This window comes from Pempheris klunzingeri, chromosome 7 (assembly GCF_042242105.1).
Source record: "Pempheris klunzingeri isolate RE-2024b chromosome 7, fPemKlu1.hap1, whole genome shotgun sequence".
NCBI lineage: Eukaryota > Metazoa > Chordata > Actinopteri > Acropomatiformes > Pempheridae > Pempheris > Pempheris klunzingeri.
In genome coordinates this window covers 6912177-6932242 of record NC_092018.1, presented here as the reverse complement: position 1 = coordinate 6932242, position 20066 = coordinate 6912177, and the positions used below count along the sequence as shown (strand labels likewise).

The window sequence follows — 20066 nt, the reverse complement described above, 5'->3', positions numbered from 1 at the left end:
AACAAAAAACCATGATGTGTTCCACACTTAGTAATCAAAACACTTATAACTGACTCAAACCAACACCACAGAAAGAAGGAAGAAAAGGTGATTAGTACCATTTGAAAACCGCTCCCTTGACAAAGGCAGCTGAACAACATAACATCTGCTTACAGTAATTTCCACCAACTGTGATACACATTTCTCTCAAGTCCACAAGCAAACACCAACTAATAACATAAACATTTAAGATGTACTTTATTTCACCGAAAATAATATACTCTGGATTAATATGTACACGGAAGTTAAATCAAACATTTTGAAAGTTCAGCTTATTATCTGACATTGAAGAGAAGGCGGAGATATTGAACTGACAGTTACGCACAAAGCTGCAAATCAAACCAAACTTATTTCTGTGAGGAAAGGTACAGTAGTTAAGGTTTTCCAGGCCTGACAGATAGAGGTAGGTAGCATTGGGCCCCAATCAGGGCCAGAAACCTGAGAAAACACACACACACCGATTATCCTTAACCTCCAGAAATCAAAATATACATGAATGCACAAACAAACCCATGTGCAGGCACATATACAGTGTACGTCTACACAAAAACCAAGTGTGGTCGCCAAGCAAACAGTCTGTCTAGTGTGCTCTCTTCGACTTAAATATCTGAGCTGATTTGATCACAGCCAGCCAACCACTCACGTGTTTGTCTGATAGCCAAACTCACCAGTGACATACTTATATGCTACACTACATGCGTTCGCAGTGCAAGTAAACGGTGGCTTTGATAGTAAAGGTTCTCAACAGTGTGTCTTGTGATAGCACTTTTGTAATAACCTGAATATCTGTGTTCTTAAACAGTGTTTAAAGGCTGCTTGACCACAGAGATGCGTGTTGCATGTTAAGTCTGCACCAGGGCCAACATGCTTTGGCTATTAGTGACTTTGCAACTGTTAAACTGATGACTGCTAGTACACGGTGTTTTGGTACCTGGCTGGTTTAATGATGCTGAAAGTCACATTCAGTGCTGTGCAAACAGTGAGAGGCTTTTAAACTCAGGGATTCATGTTTGTGGTAGTTAAGGGTGATGGTTTTTGTGAAGTGTGAGAATAACTGAGACATCAATGTGCTGATTATTATGTCTACATCATTTAAAGTGAAGAAGTGAACTATGTAGTGATCAAAACATGAGGATTGTAAATTTTATTATGTGGAAAGCTTTTAACATTTTGTGTAAAAAAAACAGCTGAACTGTGACGTGGAGGAAAGGAAGTGTTTTCTATGATAAAGTCAAGAGTAAATAAGTGACGATTCATAATACTATAAACTGTTATAACTTTGACACCAGTGATCAACCTCTACCTACAGTAAAAACGCACATACAGTATTTATGCTGATTAGTATTTCCATATTGTTTGTGCAATGAAACCAACAACTGCTTGCTAGAGCAAACTAAGGGAGTCATTTCCTAAAAAAAAAAAAGAAAAATTAAAAAAGGCACAAAGGCACTAGCTTGAAAAGTAGCTACAAGGCTCTCAGGTCCACCAAGATTACATCTAAACCTATACTGCTACATTTAGACAGACAGTTAAAGAAAAGAGCCAAAAGGAACAAAGATCACCCAAGAATGAATACACACCAAAATAACCCATAAACATAAACCTGGCAAGAGAGGAAGTGTAAGTGTAAGCTTGAAGGCGATTCATGTAAAAACAATAAAGATTTAAAAAGGAGCTGCAGACTAACTTTGCAGCCAATTCCACTACATTAACAGCTGATCATAGCTGGCAAATAAATCAAGGTCAAATACAGTTAACAGATACAGAGACTTTGGTATGTAGAGAAGATCTTTCACATACCGTACACCAACCTCTGAAGACCTTAGTATGTGGACACTAATATTCAGTGTTATGCTCTTCTATATGGATCATACATTATACATGCCAACTCTAGATAGGCCGGTCTCTGGCAGAGATCCCATTTTCACATTTAGGACCAGAGGCCCTGATCACATCTGCCTGCTCCGACCTTCAGAAAAATGGTTTGGATTGTACTCCATTACCCTGTCAATAAAACCTACTCTTCCCACAGCATGCCAAAGATTAAATGGATGCATCAGCGTACGCCATCCCTCCTCAGAAGGTCAGTCTCTTAGCGGTGATGAACTCCTCCAGTTGGATCTTGCCGCTGCCCATGAGGCCAAATGCTGGATACATTGTTCCCGAACAATCCACCTGCCTCTCATAAAGGCACCTCATGGTGTCGGCGTCGTAAAAATACACCCGGCACGCATCGTAATCTAGGCATACACCCAAGCGCTGTGGCATGGGAAGCACGCGGTTGCCTGGGTCACCGGGCTGTGCGTTTGCTGTGGAAACAGCGGACGATGAGGAAGTCTTGGGGATGAAGAGTTTGCCCATGCCCAGGGTGAGGAGGGTGAAGGGCTGGGAGAGCTCATAGCACGTGTCCTCGCTGCCACTGTCATGCCCACTGTCATGGTCATACCTGGGGAAAAGAGGAGGAGGAGGAGGAAGATGATGAGGGATAGACAGGCACAGACACATAAGTTTGTTACAGTTTCTATCAAATGTTTTGAGGCATGTGCCAAAGTCAAAATCATGTATGAAACAGAGAGTGATACTCGGTCCAAATTCACCCCAAGTGTGTGAAGAATGAGTTTTGGCAATTAATGATTACTTTCATTAGTGATTCAGCTCCTGATCATTTTCTATGTTGATTGTTTGGTCTATAAAATGTAAAAAAAAAATAAAGAAAAGGGCCCATCACAAAGTGACAGCTTCAAAATGTCTTGTTTTGTCTGACCAGCAGTCCGAAACACAAACTTATTCAAAAAGGAACAAAACTGATAAAAAAGGAGTTTGAAGCAGGGAGGTTTTGGCAACTAACTCATCAACAAAATTGCTGTTAATCACCTATTGACTAATAATTTCATTATAAATTTGATTAATTAAATTTGAGAGAGATACAGAAATGTAAGAATCAAAAAAACGGCCACAAAGAGACAAACCGATATCACTCAGACTTACATATTCCTCTCAAATAAGTACTTATGATGGTCTGATTTTCTTTACAAGGAAAAATGCAAAGACAACCTTCAAATGACTAGCTGACTACTGCCTGGTGTTTACATAACGCATACAAGGTGATAATTACCATCAAATTAACATTCATTTGTATAAATAATGCACTCCTTTTACATGCTTTTACATGGGCTGATCTTGTGAGAAAGGCAGGCTTTGTCTGTGAGTAAGCTCTTTACGAGTTTATACTGGTTCTGTTACATCACAGGATTAGGTGTGACTCAAACACACTTGGCGCTGTACCGAGACTGCTTGCCTCTGTGTGTGCGGTCAGATAACCGAAAAGGTGAGCAAAAACAAAGTTTGTACATTTCAGTTTTGGTTTTACCACACGTCTGACTATGGACAAAGTGTGAGTGATAGCTGAGTGATATGTATGTGGACGGGTGCGCTTACCTTGGGCTGCTGGTATCTCTGGGATTGTGAAACCATTCAAGCAGCTTTGAGTCAGAAGCCACTCCAACTTTAACCATGTAGGAGTAAGGTTCCACCTTGAAGGCCCAATAGTGTCTGTGAAACAAACAGGGCAATTTCTTTCTTTTACTGCAGCACTAGATATTATGATGGCCTACTGCCACACTACATTTCTGATTTGTCCTCTGACAGCTATGGTGCAAATATCTCCTCAGTGATGAATCAAATATCACTCTTTCTGACTGGAGGCTGGCAGGTGGTACAGAAACAACTACCACCTCTGCTCCTTCTCTCAAATATTTTATATTCAGAGTTTATGAGATATTGATTGTGCAAGATATCACAGGCTTTGATATTTTTTGCTCTACTGCCTCCGTTACTGTGTACAGCTCTTTTTTGCTTTAGAGAAAATCTTACATTGAGGCTCACTTTGCAACAATAAATTGTTATGTAGCAAATAAGTACTGTGCTGGACACAATGTTTTTGAACAAAGTCCCTGTGTTGTCAGATTCTGGCATACCTTCCCTGAGAGATGCCTGTGTCCCCAATTATGTAGTCTAGTCCAATGTAGCTGCCTGTCTGCACACGTTCAGCTGCAAGGAGGAAGGCCATGCCTGCTACGTTCTCCACAGTGTCCCGTCGCTTGTTTAAGATGAGCCGCTCCGTACTGAAGCCACACTTGTCGCTGAACAGGAAACCAAAAGCTGTGAGTAAAGAGACAGGGAGGAAGATGAGCCAGTGGATGGATACATGGGAGAGAAGATGAGGGGTGGAAAAAAAAAAAAAAAAAGAAGAAAGAGGGAAGGTGGAGGAGAGGGGGACAACAAGAGACAGAAGAAATCAGAAAGAGTAGAAAAGAAAAGAACACATTTTGTTCGTGCATGCATCTTGCAAAAGGCAATATTATTCCCCTCTGTTGGGAAATAAACAGGTGTGCGACTAGGTAGGCGACAAGAGCCGACACATGAGGGCGCTATAGCACAACCTTATAGACATACACAAAGACCTATTCGCCATTATTGCCACACTATGAAGAATAGAAGCTCAATGAAACTCAACTGTCATTTCTTATGTGCAGCTCTCATTTATACCCCTCATCTGGATGCAATTAAATGCTTTCTATAAATAGTTTATGGGCCAAAGGCCATCATTACCATAATCCAGGATACATATAGGCCAACATGATTATGCTTGTTCACTCAACCAGCCCATGCAATCTGAGAGCTACACTGGGGAAGACCAGTTAATTTGCAAGTGTCTGGGGAAGTCCTTCCATAACTAGGCCATGATAATGATAATAGCATAACTCTGCCTAAAGGTTGACCCTGACAACAATGCTGCAGTTTTATGACGTTATGCAGAAGTATTGCTAAACTGTCTTAATGTTCTGCATTTTTGGCATATAGAAGTTTTTTATTAGATGTATTTTCTAATGATGGAATTTGGACTAAATTGTTTTTGTTCACCAATGTCGTGTGAACTGCCCATCAAAAATAATGGATCAGCATGGCTGATCTGGTTGGTCTGCCTCTGGAATTGGTTTCATTTTCAGTACTAAAAAAAGGGCCTGCAACGGAGCCTGTGACATTTGCTTAGTTCTGCAAATTATTGCTGCCAGTAATTTAATAAATAATAAAAGAAAAATAAGGGCTAATATAATTGATGCAGCATGAACATAGTCCCTAAGCAGCTTTATTTCAGCCCAAACCACGCCTTTCATACCAGGCTGTGAGGGACTGAATGATATCCCACTCACAAAATGACTCCATATCGACTAAGACTGATGAACACAGACAAGCTAATATACAAGTGCTTAGATGTTTTAATGCCCTTATAATTTTGAGCAGTGGTGTGGGTGAAAAAAGAAACATTTGTTGTCTGCAACTGTGTCACCTTATGCTCCATCGCGCACGCGCGCCAGTGTGTAAGCCAGTGCATTTTTTGTTCTCTGCGTTTCACCCTGGCCTGAAATTTCACCTCATTACTGACGCACAGTGGGTCCATCCACTCAGTCTTACACAAACCAGAGAGCACAGGAATGTGGAAGCTCCAATCACAACACAAATGACAGGGATTGTGCAGGATACAAATCAAAGCATAGCCATATCAGACGGGGGAGTGATGTGGCATGCATGCATGGGAGAAGTACGTCAAAACCAAGTGACACCAGAAAGAAAATGCCTGTGAAAACCCCAAGCATTGACACTTACACTATGTATAGTCAGTGCAAGCAGTCCAAAACGAGGAGAATGTGATGACTGCCAAGCACAATATAAATTAAAGTGACACAGTCTCTTCCTAAGATGACACGATTTGAATTCAAGTTCAGCAGATGGTTGGGGAGGATGATAATTTCTAATGAATTCCACCTTGCGTCTGTCAGGCCAGCCTAGAGTGCCAGCAACAGATGCAACTGCAGGTTTCTTTTCCAAGCTGTCGTGCTGTCCAACACTCTGCACTCCCACACACTCAGACAAAAGCTATATTGGTTTCAGCCATCTGAAATACAAAAGCCATTGCCATGGTGACAAACTAACACACCATTGTGCTTCCTTATCTCCCTCGTGCTTGGTACAAAATTTAAAAAACAGCAAAGCATCTGTCATGTGATAACGTTCCTAAAATCGAGCCCAATGCAAAAACACTCAGACGTGCTTTGAGAAGTAAAGGGGATAGAGGAGATTAGCTGTTGCCTTGGCCAAAAAGAGGCCCAGTAACGGGGGCTGGTTCCCCAATAGTCAGACGGTTAATCCTGTACATAATAACAGTTTGTCAATTAATTAATGCACTTGGCATGACCAATAACAACATGGCGTGAAATGATTGAGCTTCAGAAAAAAATGCAGTCAAAGTTTATGGCATTTGTTTTTTTAAATCATTAACATTTTGTCTCCAGACCTCAACAAACATCTTCTTGTTGCTTTGTCCCCTTCCTTCCTCCACATTTCTTTTTCCATTTATGTCCAACTAAAGACTCAAATGACAGACTAAGAACAGACAGCCATCATGGGGGGGAAAGGGACCTTGACATGTCCGGCAGAATTAATCTGGAGAACTTCATTACATCTCTCAGGCTTACCGGGTGCAGGTGGAGTGTGAAAGTTGACCTCAGGGCTATAGGGGCTGAACATGGAGTTCCTGCAGCTTCGGACCCTGAATGAGTACATGCTGTTGGGCTCCAGGTCAGACACCACAGTGCATGGACCGTACACCCTGTCTGAAGCCCTCCAGATGCCACTGTCCTCACCGTCCTCCTGTGATGGAGACTGGCTCGGGCCCCCGGATCTGAGTAACAAAGAGTAACAAAAGTGTATTATTTTTCCACATAACTAGTGTCTGGATGTACATAGTCCTCGACTCCTCTCTTGCCGCCATTTCTTTTTGAATGCTTGCACGAACCTGCGATATTCAAGCACGTGGTGATCTGTGGGTAAGTGGTCATCAGACAGCCTCCAGCAGATTGAGGCTTCATTATAAACTCGGCTACTGGACAAGTCAATCAGAGGAGGGTCTGGAACTGGAGGAGTAAGAAGGGACATGTAAGAAAGAGAAGAAAACCAAGATAGCCTATTAGTATGTCCCTCTCTAGTTTACATTTTATTGCCAACATAGGTCAACCCTCAGTTAATTATGAGCTGTAGTAAGTAAACAAGAAGACCTTTTGTTTACAATGCCAAAACTGAGCAACGAAATGCATTTTTTGTCCAGTTTTTTAGCCACGTTGCACATGATGAAGGTTAATACTGGTGATTAGCAAGATGTAACAGATATGCATAAATGGAAAAACTATTCCAGTAAGATCTTGTTTCTTAATCATGCTTAGCGTGGTACTTCAGCTCAATACCTTGGGTTTAAGCACATGCAGCAGTGTAAGTGCAGCAAAGATTAGATTTGTCAGGATCAGGGCTATCCACTCGAGACAATGGACATGGCTGTCTTGCATAATGGAGTCTTAAGAGGTTTTCACATAGACTTGCTGCCAGGAAATGCACTTTGTAAAGCACCCCCACCCCCCATCAGCAGCACCACCTCTCTACTTCCTTCTTCCCCTTTCTCATCACATTGATTGTCTTTTATCCTCTACTTTGTGATTGCTAGGATTTCTTGAGTAACATCAACCCGTCTAACTCTGACTATACATCCATCTACGTACCACCTGCCCACTTCCCATCCATCCCCATCACTCATGAGAGCAGCATCCACTCTGTAATGATTCCCCTCATTGACCACTGTTGCAGAGCTTGAAGAGCCTCCAAAGTCTTTTGACTAATCCTCAGTCTCAGAAATCTTTTTCCTCCAGACACTGCTTCTTGAGCTTGTGTCCTCTTAGCTCTATGCATTTTCCTGTACAATTACACGTGGAGATACATTATGGAAAGAGCGCATTAGTAGATAATGCAGGATAAAAACATTTGACCTTTCTTGGCCACGCCATGCCTGACGTTTGCAGTTGTCTGTTACATTTAGCCAGAGAGAATGGATTATCTGTTGACTATTGGGTACTGACCCTTACAAAAATCATAAAGTCAGTGCACTCAAGACTCTCATACCTTCTTACCAAAAACAAAGCACCTACACCCTTACCCTCATGTTAGATGACTAGAAAGCAAGTTAAGTAATGAGTTATCAATCCAATGTAAATCACATAGTGGCACTATGACAATCTAACTCAACTACACTGACACTGACAAATAATATCATGTTTTCACATGTTTGTAGCAGATGGACTGGCAGGTAGAGACCAAACAGGGTAGTCAGTCACTCAGAGGGAAAAAAAGAGCACTATTGATCACATACAATACAGGCTGCTTCTGGACAGACACCAACAAGGCCAAGTTATTCTGCAGGGAACTACTCTCGCTCTCTCTCTCTCGTGCATTTTCATTCCACTGCTCCACCCTTCCATTCCACCCTCTAAAAATGTCACAGGGCTGGGATTTCAACTTGTCATTTTATAAGCTGCTCAAATGCACTTTATCCTGTGCTGTAATATCTTTAAGAGGAAGAGCTGAGAGAAGCGCTCTTCTCAGCTTGGCATTTTGAGGAAGCTCCCATTTGAAATGGACCACAAACATTTAAACCCAACAACACTTTCTTTCACAGCCTCTCGAGAAGCAGAGCATGGGGTCAAAACCCGCAGCAGGGCCACAGCTGGCTTAATGTAGGAGAGCACAGACACACTGCTATCCAAGAGGGGAAGACACGACTATAAAATGTTGACAAGCTATGGGCACTGAGCAAAATCCAAACACATACAGCGTTATACACCATCAAAAAGGCAGGCAATCATATTCAAAACTCAGTGCATAGTCATACTCATCAAGGACAACAAACAGAAACCTCTTAAACATCAGCCTCAAGTGTTCAATACACTCTTATAACTGAACATAAATGTGTTTTTAGTTTCCTGTATAATGGATGTAGAGCTTAAGGGCACAATCCAGAGATACAAAAGCTGTTCTTCACTGCTGCATCATCTGCCAAGACTTAAATTTGATTACTGGAGTGCCGGAGTTTTTTCTCTCTCCGAGCTCAGACTAAGAGCATCATTAATTCTCACAGGCCACTTAGATTAAAGACACACATCAATATGACTGCCACCCAACTGCTGCATGCAGCACTTTCCCAGAAGGATGCTGCAGTGATTTGTATAAGTTACATTTTTATATGAAAAGCCCATATCCTGCAGTCTAAGGAATATTCTGCCATTAAAAAACAGTTCAGAATGAAAGCCTAAGATGAGGGATGAGTAAATGGTGTTCTTGTTGCGTTTCTCTCAGGGTAATAGTTCTCTCATGATATGGTTTCTCTAAAAAGAAAAACTGCAGAATAATGTGATAAGTAGATTTGCTTCCACTTTTAAACAGCGTTTAGTTTGCACAATATATCTACATTACTTCTTCTCAACTTTAGTTTTTGTGTGTCACAACTGTAAATGAAACAAACCCACCACAAAAAATACAAACAAATAAAAATATAGAAACAGTAATTGAGCAATAACATGTTTTCATGGAAATATACATTACTTTGTAAAGCTCATTATCACATCAATAATCACTTATAATCATATAGCCAATTCCACTCTAATTTGTTCAATGATTATCCAACAGTCTCTTCTTCTTAATGAGTCAAAGTACAAAAAGTGGTCCATTTCTAGAACACTGGTCAGTAAGTCTAGACAGGGCCAACGGTAGCCTCTGAGATAAATCTCACATCACTGACTTTAAACAAGCTCACAGGGCTCCTATAGAGTGTAGCAACAAAAGCTCACGGTCACAATCCCATGTCACTCGCAGCTTTGTTTGTCACCAACAGTCACTGAGACAACTGTCAGTAGTTCAGTTGTGTCCACTTGAGGGATAATGGCTCTACGCCAAAGAGACCTCAGCTTAGTCTACAATGTCAGCATTGTTAAATCCACCAATAATTTTAATATATTTTGAACGCTACGGTCTGGAACCACAGCTGCCACTCAAATCTCAGCCGTTTACTTTGTCCTGACACTGACTAGCTTATTTTTTCTGGATGCCCCCAAACCTCAGCCACCAGTCAACAGTCACTGGCTAACCACAACTGAAAGAGCTGCCACAGCTAACTGTCACTATCTGCAATGATGATATTCAATATTGCCCCCCCCCCAGTCACTGACACTCATAATGTTGTCAGGTTAGACTCGAGCCACACTAAAAGGCATCTGAAACAGGCATCGGCCAGATGCAGCCAAGTGTCACAAACCATCACTCAGACTTAGCACTGGAGGTTAAGACTGACTTGTTACGACATCATCATCAGTGAATAAGGTGGATCCAATATAAAACACTGTACTCTGCTTCTGTTAATGCAGGAATGGTGTAGATATCTCCAGCTCTATATTTAGCATATAAATTGAAGGTTATATTATTGTCATTATTATAGTTTTGACACACACACCTGTGGAGGGCAGGGTAGAAACTCTCTAGCTGAAAGTGAGAAAAAAGAAATTGAAACTGCCACCCCCCCCCCCCCACACACACACACACACACACACACACACGATCGTCATCTTGTGAGGCAGTGGTGTTGCCTCGGATGGAACATTCAGTGACGCACTTGTGATTATCTCTACACTTCCTTATTTACACATTTTTGCTACCTGCTCAATTATCTGCAGACCTCTGATCTTTGCTCCTGGAAACTTATTATTGATCATCACTGTGTATCTGATGACATTTCTTTAACCTATTATGCTGTTTGGTTCCTTATGGCTCTTTGACCAAATATTGGGAAGTTAGAGCTCCTAAGTTTGTATTGAGAAAACCATTGTAACTGTGGTTGAACATTAAAATATAAATTGTACACATTTACAAATTCCTGTTTGCTGAGCATCAGACTCTGGTAGAACTTGTTTCATTGCCTCGTAACTCTAAAATATTGTTGAATAGGCCCTCTAATCCATTTTCTTTTTTTGTTTAAAAAAAGAAAGTACGCCAATTTCGTAAAAAAGAGGTATGTATCCTTTCATCCCTGGGAAACTTCAACCTGAGCAGTCCCTTATAGGACAAGCCTTTCTAAATCAGCAGACCAGAAAAAAAACACTTTGCAGAGCAGTAAAACCTGCTATGAGTGTTTCCACAGTTGTTCATCCTATTTAGATCCCCACAAATGACCTCTGACCTCTTAGCACAGCAGAGTTCACAGGGCTGTGCATGTGATGGGAGGGTACAAACACTTTACTCTGACCAGATGTATTGTTTAAAACAAAAGCTCATTTAAACTAACTTTGAAAAAGTGTCAATGCTCTGCATGGTAAAGCACTGTAAAGTAAAGTAAAGTATTTGCAAGACGTGGGATTCCCGCCTGATAACATTTAGTTATTCCATAACTGTCTATAATGCAGATTAACTGTGAAGAGTGTGAATTAAATAATAGTGACATTTTTCATTTTTCTGGGGACTCCGGGAACCCCCTCAAGGATCCTCGGGAGTTTGCCGTCATCCAGAGGGCACATGAACAAAGATCATCTTCATCTTTAGGGATGAATAGACACACAATGTCACTTTTTGTCACTAATGGTCACTTTTTCCAGCCACATGTGGTCAAGCTTGTCCTTCAACACAGATGATCTGCGAGACATGATGTGTGGGAAGACGACAGTGGAACAATGACTGACAACAGAGAACCCTTAAAACGGGTCGCAAACAGCCTAAAAATAAAGGCAGTACTGTTTTATATAACAATGTCACCGTAAATATTCTATCTGGGGAAACGCAATCAGGAGGCATATTGCTCTGTGGCTCACTTTCATTTTCATCTCAATTATTTAATTGAAATAAAGTGGTTGTACCTCCACCAAAGCACATCTCCTTGAGCAGAGTTTCTTCTCTGGATGTGTCCAGCACAAACTCATCAAAGCAGGGGTCAGCTGAGGGGTGGAAGGTCCTCAGAGACTCTGTGGCCTTCTGGATCCTGGAAGGCATCAATAAGGCAAGGCAGCCAATAACATGACAAAACATTCATTAACATAAAATCATTTCTGTACTTTCCCCAAATAGCAGTACAAAGAGAGATGAAATAGGACCACTGTTTACTGCAGGCAGACTTTTCCTCTCAATAAATCTTGTTTTCTGGGGTCGTATATTTAGGTAGTTGTATCTATATTTAAATCGACTTTCATAAGTGGAGAAAAAGAGATTAAATGTCAAGTCTTTGTTGGTGACAACTGTTCAGGCAACAGTATCATGATCCTGAGAGTGAAAAGGTTCCCTGATTATCCAAAGCTGCTAATGGAGATCAATTAGTCAGCAGAAGACGCTCCGGCACACAGCGCTGACTGGACACTGCGGCACAAGCCTTACCTCAATTGCCCTTGAGTTTGGTAACCTCTGTGCACGTGGCAATGTGTGTTCCTGACACACTCCAGTCACACAAACACATAATCAGATTGATGCTCTCAACACTAAAATAAATAGACCAAATCCTACTTATGAAATCAACTGGGAAAAAAAAGGAAGCCGTCGCCTTACAGACTTCAGTCTGTGACTGCAGAGCTTGTTAAATAATCAAGTTTAGCTTCTGTGATTTGTAAGCCAATTCATATCTGGCAATTATTACTAAATTCAATTATCAATTTGACAGTTTACAGTCAGGATTTTAGCAGTGAAAGCTGTGAATAATGACTCTTGTCAGGCCTGGTTCAGCTTCCTGTCATTAGGCTCATGGAGGACAACTGCGACATCAGAGAGATGCTTAGAGCTGTTAGAGCAGTGTTCAACATCCACTCTACATGAGTGAGATACCAAAGTTTGAAGTCAGCAGTTAGTATGGCCTATAACAGATTCCCATCACAACTTAGTAGTAAGTAACTAAGTAGTTTCATATATTCAGGTTTTTTTTTTTTTAAGTCAGCCATCAATAATGTGTGAACTTACTATATCAATGCTATCCTTTCTAGCTTTTGTTTTTTTAAATTTAAAAAAAATCCTGACAGTCTGTCACAAGCAGCAGAGAAAAAAAAAAGTTCTCTGGCTTTAAATGATGTTTCCTGAACATAAAAATGCAGGATTACATTTTACATTCCAGATTAACATGATACAAGTTTAACTTTTGACTGTTCCAGCTAGTTGATTACTATCCATATTACCATATACCGATTTTAAAATTCATCAGCAAAGAACCATCACATTCTTCATCGTTCATTCAAGTTAAAATGTTGTGGAAAGTGATTGTCAGTATCACTCAGTTCTACCTGGTGTGTAGCTGCTTTGCAGTCTGCACAAAGCAGGACTGATCCGTCTCTTTTATCACCTCCTGAGCGTAGCCCACAAGACCGCTGTTCTCCAGCATACCCTGGTACTCCTCCACCTTAGAATACATTTTTACATTAAGTCACTGTATTTAGGCGTTTTAGAATTCAAAACATTAAAACGGGTGGCTTTGTATTGAAGAGCATTCTCAAAAAATAAATTCCATGAATTTAGGCCTGTTTCCATCGGTAAATCAGACATAAAGGAAATGGTTTAGAAAGTAGTCTTATATGAATGCATATATGTAGAGGGTAGTCAATAGAAATGAAACTGAGTCCTGGTATTTCATACCTGGGACTTGAGTTGGTCCAGGCGCCGGTTTCTCGACTGTTCAATGGACCTCAGCATCTCAGATTTCCTTTCCTGCAGAGTCTCAAACAGCCGCTCAAAGTGCTCATTGGCCCGGCGCTCCGCTAGCTGGCCATTTTCCTTTAAGCAGTAGATAATTGTTACCAATTGGTACAGACTAAATAAAATGTTCTTTGCTCAATAAACATTTCTTTCGAGGATCATTCTCCACATTTTCCGCCCTTACAATAGTGCAGTTTTGTTGTATTCACCTACGGTTCAGCAACATCATGATTGTTTGAAATTGTAATATAACTTTTATATCCATGTTTAATGACATAGAAGCTTAAAGGTTCCCATTATGCAATTTAAGTGTACAGATAGAAAGATCAATGGACCAAAATAGTGTTCAAAACTATGATGCGTCCCAAACATGTCAGTCGCACACTCGTACAAACACCAAGAGTGTAGTGGCATTTCTACACTGTCAATTCAGGCCCTGTATCATAAGTAAAAGGGGAAGGAGCTCAGAGGCTGAAACCGAGACGTGCATGAGGCAAACTAGTAGGCAAATCGTGTGTTTCCTTGTTTGTCTGGTTTGCATACGGTTTGTTTAGTGGCCTTCCTGATTTGTGCACAGAGAACGTGCAATTGTTCCTTCTGACTGGTTTTATGAAGGCTATAGGAATATTTGTATTCTGTCCGAAAGGATCTTTGTACTGTACAGGGATTAATACATACAGTATGTTTGTTTCATACACATGTTTCAGCTGCATTTCAAAGTTGTACAAGAGTTGTGATTTATCCATTTTTCACAGGGGTAGGCAAGATTTTAGAGGCTGTTGATACAACTAATGAGAATCCTCTTGGAGAGGAAAGAGTAGAGGGGGTGAAATGAAAATAAAAACTTAACTGGAATATTTAAGAAAACGCCATTAAGAGACATTAAATTAGACATTTAAATACAGTATGTTTTGAATGTGAATATTATATTATATTTATAATAAATAAAATCAAAGAGAAAGAAAGAACGAACAGCATGCTGTAAAATCTCTGGAGTAGAGTGGAAAAGGATGTTGGCGTTGCAGCAGCGTGAGTCAGCACTCTCACCTCAGTCTGATTGATGAGCAGCTCAAGATCAGTAATCTGAGCCCTGACCTGGTCCTCTTTACTGATGAGGTAATGGATACTCTTGGCCAGCTTCTCCTGATGACAGAAAAGGTCAGCAGCAATTAAAGCGAGTTTCATGAAGTCTTGAAACACTGAAGCATGTCCACACCCACACGGCACTGAGATACGACTTCTGCAAGTACCAGCTCTGTCAGTAGGTGAAGCATGTCGAACAACATTCACTGCAGTATCACATTGATATGACTGTGCATTACTGTTCAAAGCAATCAAAACTACATCCTGGCTGATTAAAGTTTCTGGGACTGGGACATCGGATACATCCTCTAACAATATGAAGATACAATACACACAACATCAGTGGGAACAAATGGACTCATCAAATATTAAGCACCATAGTGTTTGTGATAACAGACCAGCAGATTGAATTTCACACAGATTCTGTCTCATCTTGCTGAACCTCGAGCATCATGAGCAACAAGATGGAGTTCATGCAACCACGATTAAATTACTATTCCATATGTTTCACTCAAAACCTTTTCTGTTGAAAAGGTCCGATGCTCTCTTGTGTTGCCTGGTGATGTTCAAAAGTCCTAAAACTCGATCTCCTGGCACCTTTGGCTCCACATGAGCTAAACCAAACACTCAAACTGATTGAAATTTATCCTACTGAGTGGCAAAAATCTGACGACCACACGCAAGGCCAATTAGTTTTAACTCTATCAGCCAGCGTGAGTTTCAGTTTCCAAACAAAAGAGATTGATATCTATGGTCTGGTGCATGCCAGCACAGATACGGGTCAGGCATTAATATTACAGCAGGAGACGAGAGATTCAGGGACTAGTCAGTCAGTGGGTTGTACAAGACCATAATAAACCTGCTCTTAAGGTTTTTATTGTTGAGTAGTTCTAACACTAATCCCAGTGAACAGGAAGGTATTACTCATCAAAAGAAGGTTGAGGTTATTAATTAAATTAAATGTAGTTCTGAGAATCTCGTGACCCCAGGCTGAACTTCTGAGAATCAATCTGCCTCAAAGGAAACCTGATGTAAACTAAAGATATTAATCAGATATTTTAAAAGAAAATTTAAAACCTGCTGAATATCATCACGAAATAGTTGATATAGGCCGACTCAGCATTAAAACATCAATAATTCCAAGTTCCACTGCTGCTTTGCCGGGCAATGACTCAATATCAAGTCTTTGCTAACAGTGGCATTGTGTTTAAGCTCAGTTTAATCCTCGTTATCATAAGCCTTGATTGTGTTACACTCCAAATTACTCATTAGTCATCACAGATAACAAAACAAATTCCTGTGCATTCATGTAACACCTACCAACACTCACACCCACAAGTAGCCAACCTGTCTTTTCTCAAAAGGTTAAAGTGTCTCATCGTGGTACCTTGAGGATCTTGTAGGCACTGCTCATGGAAGTGACTTTGTGGTTGGCGTGGGATCCTCCCAGCTTGCACAAGTGGCACACGGGTCGTCTGCAGACCTCGCAGTACATGTTCACCTTCTCCATCTCGTGTTCTGGACACATGAGCACCTGAGATATTTAAAACAGGACAACAGTGAGTTAATATCACAGACAAAATACTCACCTACATATACATGACTGTATTTTAACAGCCTTTAACTCTACCGTGATCAAAAATTGGCTACAGTGAAACAGGAAGATGACCTAAACTCAAAAAGCATCTAGACAGCTCTGTGAGCAGTTTCCTCAAGTGTCTTAAAATAGAACTTAAATCAGCACTTTTTTATGCCGAGATCGTCAGAGTTTATTCGAGACAGCAGTTAGCCATTTGATCAACAAAGAGATTGGAAAGAGCGTTGCATCGTGTTGACAAAGCCAGTAATATTACGTTTCCAACCACAATGTTGGAAGAAGAAAAAGAAAAAAAAAGAGGAAAGTTGGATTTCCAATCAATTCAGCAAAGTCAAAGTAGGAACATTTACGTGAATATTCTCTTGATTGATTGAAACCAGATAGTTAACTTATCAAACATTCTTAGTACTGAACCACTGAGCAATGACAGCTCTAGACATGCTAATGTTTATTTTTGTCTCATGTGACAACTTATCTCCTGAGAGATGTCCAGAGTCCAACTGAATGAAAATCTTGTTTGAGGGTCTGAATAGTTTTTAGGAAATAGCAGATACTTAGAGGAAAAAAAAAAAAAAAACTCCTCTTCTTTACTGACAATACTTGCCTTGGGCCTAAAATTCGTGGTGGGGCCGACATACTCATGCTGAGCTTTGGGTGTGCCCCAGGGGTGGTGCAGCTTGAAGCACTCGTTACAGTAGCTCGCCTTGCAGTCCATGCAGCTCTTTGTGGCCTCCTGAAGCTGTGGAGGTTTACAGATGTTGCACATGATTGCGATTGCTGCCCGCGCAGCCTGGCGGTAGCGCTCCACGATGCTCTCCAGGGTGAAGTTACGGAACAGCATACTGATGCCGCGTTCACCGAGGTCTATGTCGTGCTGGCAGCCTGGGCACGGGATGGTGGTGATCCGAGGAGTCACAGACCCTCTGCGCCACCCCGGGGACGAAATGGAGCCTGGAGGAGAGCGAAGGAGGTCAAGTGAGAAAAGATCATGTGTAAGAGAGTCGTAACCTTGGGTCACCCAGTTTCCAATCTTGTCTGAGGCCCTACTTTGACTCGTGGACAACAATGTCCTTTGACTTCATATTACACTGAAAGGATCGTTTCCAAAGGAGTCAAATAGGGGCTTTGAAAAATGTTAACCCCCAACTGTGTTCGGCCAATTCTGGGCTGAGATTCACAAAAGCAGAATTACATCATCTGCATGACTTGCCAAGTGTGATCTCAAGGGGAAAAATGCCTTTGATGACACACACATGAAAATATCAAGCCTTCACAAATAGAGCCTCAGTACATCTCCCTTTGCTTCATTTCCACAATGGCCACTACTCAATAAAGACATGGATGTATGGAGCAAAACATCAGTACAGGCAATTTATTGAGCAGTTGTCATGCAGGGAAACAAGTCCAGGAAGAGAGACTTTCCAAGTGTACTGGGGTAGATTAAAGAATGATGAGATACGGGAAAGTCAGGAGGGGGGATGGCATCCTTCGAGCTTTTTGAGAATAAATTGGCTGTATGAGAAATCAGTTTTACACTGCAAGTCAGTCAACATTTACCACAGGGTGACGAGTATTTAAGTGCTCACACTGATCTGGACAAAAACCAAAATATAATAAACAACAGCATTTTTAAAGTCAAGCAGTGTAACAGTGTGAAGTGGAACTTAAGTTTTTAAATGAACTTTAAATGAAAATGAACTTCAATATCACATGTCCAGTTCAATGCATCAACACTTACTCTCATGACAACAAAAATCCTCTTAAAGCAACATTTGCTTTCAAGAGTTTCTCACAATGTCGTTCTTGTTACTGATGCAGCAGCATAGTAACAGGGCAGCAACACAGTCAACACAAGGTTGGATATAAAGGAATTGTTACACAAGGTCACATCACAGATGCAAGCAATGGGGACCGCAAACAATGCTACCACACACACACACACACACTCGAGAAAAGCCAGCAAACTGAAGTCACTACATGGCAAAACAAATGACAAAAATATTGCTTCACGTTTTTGGGGGAGAGGGGAAGCGAGGAGTGCTGGATTTATCTCAGTTTGCAAGCCAGAATTCCCACTTCTTTTCCGAGGACCTGAAAATTAAATCAAACACTCCTCAGGTAAGCCAAATACAGGAAAACTACTTCAAAAAACAGCACTTTTACAGAAAAAGGTGCAGCTGAGGGAAAAGCAGTGACAGAACAGCAAACATATAAACTATGTGATATGTGTAGCCATGTGCATGCCGTGTGACGTGAGCAGAGCTGAAGACTGTGACAGTGCAGGGACAGTTCACTACCTAGAGGCTAAATCTGTCATCTGATCTGACAAACTGAACCACTGAGCTCTGTCACAGGTCGAGTGCCGTTCCTACCGGAATTCATGACACAGGTGAACGTGAGATTGTGGTGTGACGTTATGATGAAAAACTGAAGTCTGATGATGGCGATGGAGGTGATATGGTCTCGTTAAGACAAGTTAAGTCATTGGATGGAACGAGAAACCTGGCAGAAAGTCTTCATATATGAATCAATGAATGGTACAGAGGGCCTGTTTCTAAACCTGTGTGCGTGAGTGTGTCTTTAATCATGTGTGTGTCATGTAGGGACACTGCACATGGACTTACTTTCTCTGTTCGGGACAGCAGGTGTGAGCAAACAGCAAGCGGGCAGGAGGTGCCTGCAGCAAAGTGTGTGCGTGTGCGTTTGTGTGTTGATTTGTGGATCTGCAGAGGGAGGCAGAGTCGAGGGCAGAAACTGACGAGTCATTGCCGAGCTAAAAAAGATCCTTGGTTTTTGTTTTTTTTTTCCCTGCACAAACTGATGCATCATTTTCATATTTCAGTCAGTCATGGCAAAATTAAACCGATTATGTTTCACATTTAACTGAACATTTATAGAAAACTTGATGTGGTCACACAGTTGAGGGAATCTTGTTTAGTATCCAGGGAGAGTTTGATTTTGTTTTTCCATTTCTAATTCACATAAAAGCTAATTAGCTGTTTAATGAGGCTTGTTTTGTTCTGCCACTGGCTGCTGTATGACTAATAGGTATAAAAATGAGGAAATGTTTCTTCATGTCTTATTCAAATATAAAACCTAAATCTAATGTTGAACCACTCTCTGATAGGTGAAGGAAAAATAAATCACTTCAGGTTTACATTTACCTTTATTTTCTCCTATTTCTTCAAGAGTACATTTTTATTGATGACACCACATCTTCACTATTAGCTGCTATTCTATTTCATGTCAAGGTGGCTCCTGATGTCCACCCTTTGAGGGGATTAGTATAGAGAAGAATTTCTCTTCTGTGCTTTAAAAACAGGAGAATTGTTTTCATTTTCTCTTTAAAACATTCACTGAACATGTCAAACAACTGCATTAGCTGGCCAATAAAACTAGTATTCAGTCTTGTTATACTTGGCTGGCAATCTGACACTCCCAAAATGATTAGACGTGGGCTGAAACAGATCAGTGTTCTTATAAACTGTTTCTTAAACACTGATAATTGTCGACTGAGTACCCTAAAGGCACACAGATAGTCAGTCAGTCAAAACCGGTTGAGAATCTTAGCAAGTCCAAACATATTGTAGGTTTCAATCGGAGTGTGTGGGTGTGTGTGTGTGTGTGTGTTTTGCTCAGAAAAAAAAACAGAGACTTACAGTTCTCCATCTCAATAAAGCAGCTTTTCTTGCCACCACGTTTTACGAAATGAATTCAAAGCTTAGCTAGTGTACAAACACACACAAACACACATTCC

General features: G+C 40.9%; 1 protein-coding gene across 1 annotated transcript in view; it reads right to left on the bottom strand.

Moving 5' to 3' along the window:
- Window positions 1-1850: 1850 nt before the first annotated feature.
- trim36 (tripartite motif containing 36) overlaps window positions 1851-20066 on the bottom strand; it is a 28471-nt gene continuing 10255 nt past the window's right edge. The window contains exons 3-13 of the mRNA XM_070833827.1: window positions 16914-17260; window positions 16100-16246; window positions 14677-14772; window positions 13570-13707; window positions 13221-13336; window positions 11820-11941; window positions 6890-7013; window positions 6576-6766; window positions 4017-4200; window positions 3478-3591; window positions 1851-2485 (exon numbers count right to left, since the gene is read on the bottom strand). Of these exons, the coding sequence (XP_070689928.1) occupies window positions 2116-2485; window positions 3478-3591; window positions 4017-4200; window positions 6576-6766; window positions 6890-7013; window positions 11820-11941; window positions 13221-13336; window positions 13570-13707; window positions 14677-14772; window positions 16100-16246; window positions 16914-17260 (1949 nt within the window). The 3' untranslated portion in view covers window positions 1851-2115. The remainder of the gene's footprint in view (window positions 2486-3477; window positions 3592-4016; window positions 4201-6575; window positions 6767-6889; window positions 7014-11819; window positions 11942-13220; window positions 13337-13569; window positions 13708-14676; window positions 14773-16099; window positions 16247-16913; window positions 17261-20066) is intronic.